Source organism: Gigantopelta aegis, chromosome 4, assembly GCF_016097555.1.
Source record: "Gigantopelta aegis isolate Gae_Host chromosome 4, Gae_host_genome, whole genome shotgun sequence".
In the NCBI taxonomy this organism is placed as follows: Eukaryota; Metazoa; Mollusca; class Gastropoda; order Neomphalida; family Peltospiridae; genus Gigantopelta; species Gigantopelta aegis.
The window spans coordinates 12,091,848-12,097,847 of NC_054702.1; the positions used below are offsets into that span (position 1 = coordinate 12,091,848).

The 6,000-nt window shown below is 32.7% G+C and overlaps 1 protein-coding gene across 1 annotated transcript in view; it reads left to right on the top strand.

Annotated features, from left to right (window-relative positions):
* Positions 1-1,570, top strand: part of LOC121369675 (E3 ubiquitin-protein ligase rnf213-alpha-like) — a 73,517-nt gene extending 71,947 nt beyond the window's left edge. The window contains exon 15 of the mRNA XM_041494726.1: positions 1,533-1,570. Coding sequence (XP_041350660.1) covers positions 1,533-1,570 — 38 coding nt within the window. The remainder of the gene's footprint in view (positions 1-1,532) is intronic.
* The last annotated feature ends 4,430 nt before the right edge of the window (positions 1,571-6,000 follow it).

The window sequence follows — 6,000 nt, forward strand, 5'->3', positions numbered from 1 at the left end:
GATTTTCTCATTGAGTGCTACATTGTATAAGTGTACCAAATTTCATTAAAATCTGAGGGGTGTGTACTAAAAGTGATTGATTTGACATGGAATGTTAGTTTCAACAATACTTGATTGCAATATCTTTTCATTTAATACCAGAAAAAAACAAAAACATATTGGAAATCTTAATATATTGAAATTTTGTTTCTCTTTCTCCGATAATAACCATGCAATTAGTTCAGTGTCCTCAAAAAACCCAACAAAAAACACAAAATAATATTTTGGAATCACATTATATTTATTTTAATGAATTAACCGGCTTAAATACTATAAATATTATAGCTCCATTAATTTTGTTTGAAATTTAAGTCTGGCGGTTCAGATTTACCTTTTGCTCATAATGCTAATGTCCAAGTATTATTTCTTGGCATACACCAAGGCATATAATATAATGAGAATTTTAAAGTGATAGTCACTATGCTATAACATTGTTTACAGATGTGAAATAAAAATTAACTACATGTACACTTTTAATAAATGTATGCGTCTTTCCTATAAGTAATTTATCATCAAAAGCTTATACACTCTCTTGTCATTGTTCAAGAGATATTTCTAAAATTTAGAACTTAGATTATAAAGTCTATTTCCTTGTAGAGTTTGATGGATCTTTTTTAAACTGTACAGTGATTGTCTGGAGGAGAGTCTATAAAGTAATAAATATTTATAAAATTTTGAAATACAGAGTTTTAATTTTTTAAAATTAAAATTGAACTTTAATAGCATAGAGTTTCTACAAACAAACAGAGATTTCAAAATTTTTGAATTTTTATTAAATTTAAGATAATTAATAGTTAAGTTTAATGTTGAAGTCAATCATCTAGAGTTTTAACAGGATCATTCTGAAACTAGGTATATGGATTTTCTGTTGCAAGATTTAAAAATTTTTTTTTATCTAAATAAAGATAAAATTAAAAATTAACATTAATATTGAACATTTCAAAGTCTATCACTTCCTACTTTTTGATGGCATATTTCTGAAACTTGGTGCAGGGATTCTCTTGGTCTGTGTCTACAAACTAACAAAGAGATTTTTTGTAAATCAAATTTATACAAATTAAAATAGAACTTCAACAAACTAATAAAGAGAGATATATATATATATATACTTTTTTTCTCCAACATCTCTCTGTCAAATTTTCCCTTTGAAGCCAATCTTCTACGGTTTTGATTGAGTTATTCAGAAACTTAGTACAATAATCCTGTGGGGAACCCTCCACAAATTAATGGAAATTTTAAATTTTTATTACATGTTTTTAGGTCACCGAGATCCTGAGTGCGGAACCCAAAAGGGCAAAAAATCAAGCCTGTTTTTGTTTTTTTAAATCTTCTCTACTGCCAAAAATGCTATAACCAAATAGGTCTATAGATGGTTTATGTAATTCGTGAATGTCATTAATGTTGGGTTTCCCTTTTGTCACCTAGGAAGTTTTTTTTATAAAATTAAACAATTGAGTTCCATGAACAGATACATCCTGTGCTGTTCTTCCCAGCTGTAAATTATGTTCAACTGCAGCTGTGTTATCTCTGATCAAAGTTACAACAGATGTAGCACCTACCAGTCCCATCTTCCCATTTATTTTAAACAGCAAACCTCACCATCTATCTGCCAAGGTGTTTTGTAACAGGCTCTAAGAATTGTTGATTAAGATGGGACATGACAGTGCTTGTTACAACACACATTCCTTATAGCTTGGGGGATCCACATGGCTTTTTTGTTTGGATGGGCCCCTCCCACATGTGCAAATTCTGGAGGACTAAAAAAAGGATGCAATATTTCAATACATCCATTCTTTCCCACATACCAAACATTTGCTCTTAAATTCTGCTACCAAAAATTTATCTAGTAATTTTATTTATTCTACGTACCCTATATGGGTTTTGGGACTTTATTACATTGATTAAATAATACACATACATTGCTGGATGTTTTTGAGCAAAGGACTTGTCAAAACAATTACTGTAAAATGAATTTTGTTATTTTTTATTGTTGTAGTAAGTGTTCAAATGTAAGTTAGTTGAAGCAATACATGTTTTGTGCCCTAATGTGTGTTGTATTTTAAAAACACCTCTACTTCCTTAAATGCTATAATTGAATAGTCTTGATATATATAAGTCATTAGATAGTTTTTCAAAGTTGTGAATTTCATTAATGCTGAGTCCCCTGTTTGTGTCTAAAGATAGACTTCCAAATATTTAATTTAAATTTTAACAAGAGGCCCATGAGTAAATTATTGGTTTTGCCTACTAGACTCATGGAATGCATGATATTAATTTTCTGGGGTGGGGGTGAGGGAGGGGGGTCAGCATGTCCAAATTCATGATTTTCTTTCTCCATGGCACAAGGAAGCTTCTCGACAAATTTATGTGGAAATGGTCTAGTAGTTGCAAAGAAAATACAGTTTAAATGCATTTCTCTATACAACTAGGGGCAGGATCAACGTAGCCTAGTAGTAAAGTGCTTGATTGATGCACAGTCAGTTTGGGATAGATCCCCGTCAGTGGGCCCATTGGGCTATTTTTAGTTCCAGCCAGTGCACCACGACCGGTATATTAAAGGTATGTGCTATCCTGTCTGTGGGATGGCACATATAAAAGATCCTTTGCTGCATTAGAAAAAAATGTAGCGGATTTCCTGGTCTCAGATTACAGTTATCTTCCCATTTGGTTGTCCAAAATCTGGAAGTTTGACCGCGCAAGTAGTCTGCTGTTTGACTGTGATTATTTCATGGCAGACAGCTATGAAGTGGCAACTGTTTGACTGAAGTGACAGGGGATAGCATGTAGTTTGTAAACATGTGTAACTTGTTGACATTGAAGACTTGTTTGTGGTAATTCCGGCCCATGCAAAAGTAGTGCTTTTTGTGTAAAATGGGTGTACTCCGGCCTGGTTTAGAGGGTGTGTCTGTTTAAACCAATATGCTGGGAGAAAGAGCTGGACAACAGGGGTTGTCCTTTTCAGGGTATGTGTCCCCCATGCAGGCAAAGGTACATACAAAACTTCACGGGCCTGCTGATATTAATAAAAATGTTATAGCCACTAAGGCTATATAGAAACATATAGCGAAATTAATTGTGGTCTGAGGCCTGATATAGTTCACACATTACACCGGTTAAATGCTTGATTCTGATGAAAGTATTATAACCAGAGAGGTGAAATTACACAGACTGATTGTGAATAGCACAAGGAATATGAAAACTCATTTATTTATTTTCTAAATGTTTTATTAAATTAAAAAACCTTTTTTTTGAATTTATTAAAAATTAAAATTAAAATTTTCAACTTTTAAATTTCAATATCCTCCAAAATAGCATAAAATGACCTCTGATGTTACTACATGTTGTTGCAATATTCTTTAACAGTTTTGAGCTAATAATTTGGTAAAAAAGAGCAAAAGTTGGATTTTGTTGGTCAATATTGAGATTTTTTATTTTTTTTACATATTGAATTTTAATGAGTTTCTCAATTATTGCAATTGGACAGAAGATCTAAATATAATGAATATTTCCCTACTAAATGTAATTAAACACTTTAAATAAATAGTATACAGTTTTTAACAAGATAAAGTACTCTAATAATACATTTCACCTACATTTATGTAAATTACACACTTCAGTAATTTTAAAAAAATGGTCTTTTATCCTTAGAAAATCTAATAGGCTAATATTCTATGCTGTCTGAATGTATTTATTGTGTTCAGTAATCAGATTCTGGTACACTTGTCAAGTTTATTGCAGAAAATCTGCCAAAAAAGTTAACATTTGGCTTGTAAAACATATGGCAAAATAATCCATAATGCATATTCAGTGGTCATTACTACAAACATCCTTCCAATCAAGAAATACTACACTGAGGTATCCAAGACACTGGCACATGATTACACTTGTTAACAGTTATCACTGGAAACTGAAAAATATGGTGCAAGTACTTCTTGGTAGGATTTATATCAGCATTTTGTGACAAAATCTTCATTTTCAAAGTTGTCGTCAACAAAAAACATATTATGGTGTATACCTAAGTAACATCTGTAGGGCATATTCATATTAATATGCATTTATATGGACTGTTTTGCCTTTTACAAAGTGGCTACATGTCTAATGCAGTAAATGAAGTAGATTAAGTAAATACAGCAGGTCAAAATTGAATCTGAGGCCTATCATGTCTAATTTTCCCTGAAATTAGTGTGTAAATTTTTTTTGCAAATGGTCCCAATTTTGTGACTTTCACCATCCCTCTGACAGATTTCTAATAATGTACCATGAATTCAGTCACCATATCTTTAATAAGCCTCCACTTATCATATCTAAAATGCAAAATGTTACAGTTTTAGATTTTAATTTGTTTCAAAAATATAAATTTAAGTTTAATATTTAATTAAAAATGAAGTAAAATCTAATGATTGATTTTTTTTCCTTTAAATATTTCAAAATCTTTCCAAGACAACAGTGTGCAGATAGAACATATGTAGAAGAAAAAATAGCTGCTCATTGTATGAAGAAATTCCAAAATTTGATAAAGGTATTACATTTTGAAGTTGGTGTCTCTCAAGTTTCCATTGCTAAAATTGGCCATGGCAAGGCACTGTGGTAGGTGTTTTAACACAGCCTCTATATACTCTCAGTTTAAAGGTGACATCCCGATACTTACTGAGCATTGCTTTAATATGTATATCATTGGAATGCATTAGTGTGGGCCAGTTTTTAGGGGGAAAAATGGACTGATAGGCCTCAGATTACAGTTATCTTCCCATTTGGTTGTCCAAAATCCGGAAGTTTGACCGCGCAAGTAGTCTGCTGTTTGACTGTGATTATTTCATGGCAGACAGCTATGAAGTGGCAACTGTTTGACTGAAGTGACAGGGGATAGCATGTAGTTTGTAAACATGTGTAACTTGTTGACATTGAAGACTTGTTTGTGGTAATTCCGGCCCATGCAAAAGTAGTGCTTTTTGTGTAAAATGGGTGTACTCCGGCCTGGTTTAGAGGGTGTGTCTGTTTAAACCAATATGCTGGGAGAAAGAGCTGGACAACAGGGGTTGTCCGTTTCAGGGTATGTGTCCCCCATGCAGGCAAAGGTACATACAAAACTTCACGGGCCTGGTGATATTAATAAAAATTTTATAGCCACTAAGGCTATATAGAAACATATAGCGAAATTAATTGTGGTCTGAGGCCTCCTCTGATGACTATGTGTCAGAATTACCAAATGTTTCACATCCAATAGTTGATGATTAATTAATCAATGTGCTCCAGTGGTGTAGTTAAACAATACAAACTTTAACTTTTTCTCTATATAACTCTAGCCTACAGTTTTAATCAGATAGTTCTGAAACTTGGTACTATGATTTTTTTTAGCCTCTTCACAAACAGATTGAGAGATTTTTAGAATTTGTTTTATTAATTTAAACATTTTAAATATAAATTTTAACTCTTGAAGTATATTCAACTCAACAAAGGCTCCAAAAGAACACTACCAAGTGTTACTACATTTGACCCATGCCAGGCCCAATTGAAAAAACTGGCTGTGGACACTAACATTCTAACCACTAGCAACAGAATGTCTTAGATATTACAAGAGACTAGAATGGTAATTGCAGAAAAAAGCAATGCTACCATTGGTATCATCTTAAGGGTGAACAACTCAAACTAGCAACTTCAGATAATACTACTTGGGGTTGCTGCCCCTGTCACAGGCCTAGATGCAAAACTTGTGAAAAAATTACGACAACCCAACATATTACTAACAAAAATATAAAGTGTACCAAATAAAAGACCGTCTAGACTGTAGTACCACTTTTAACATGTACAAACTGCAAAATTTATTATGTAGGACAAACTACTCAACAATTCAGTACTTGCCTCAATAATTACAGACACAATATTCTGTACAATAAACAGTCTAAAACACTCCATGTGGCCCCTCATTTTAACATAGCAGAACACAGGTGCAACTGCACTGTA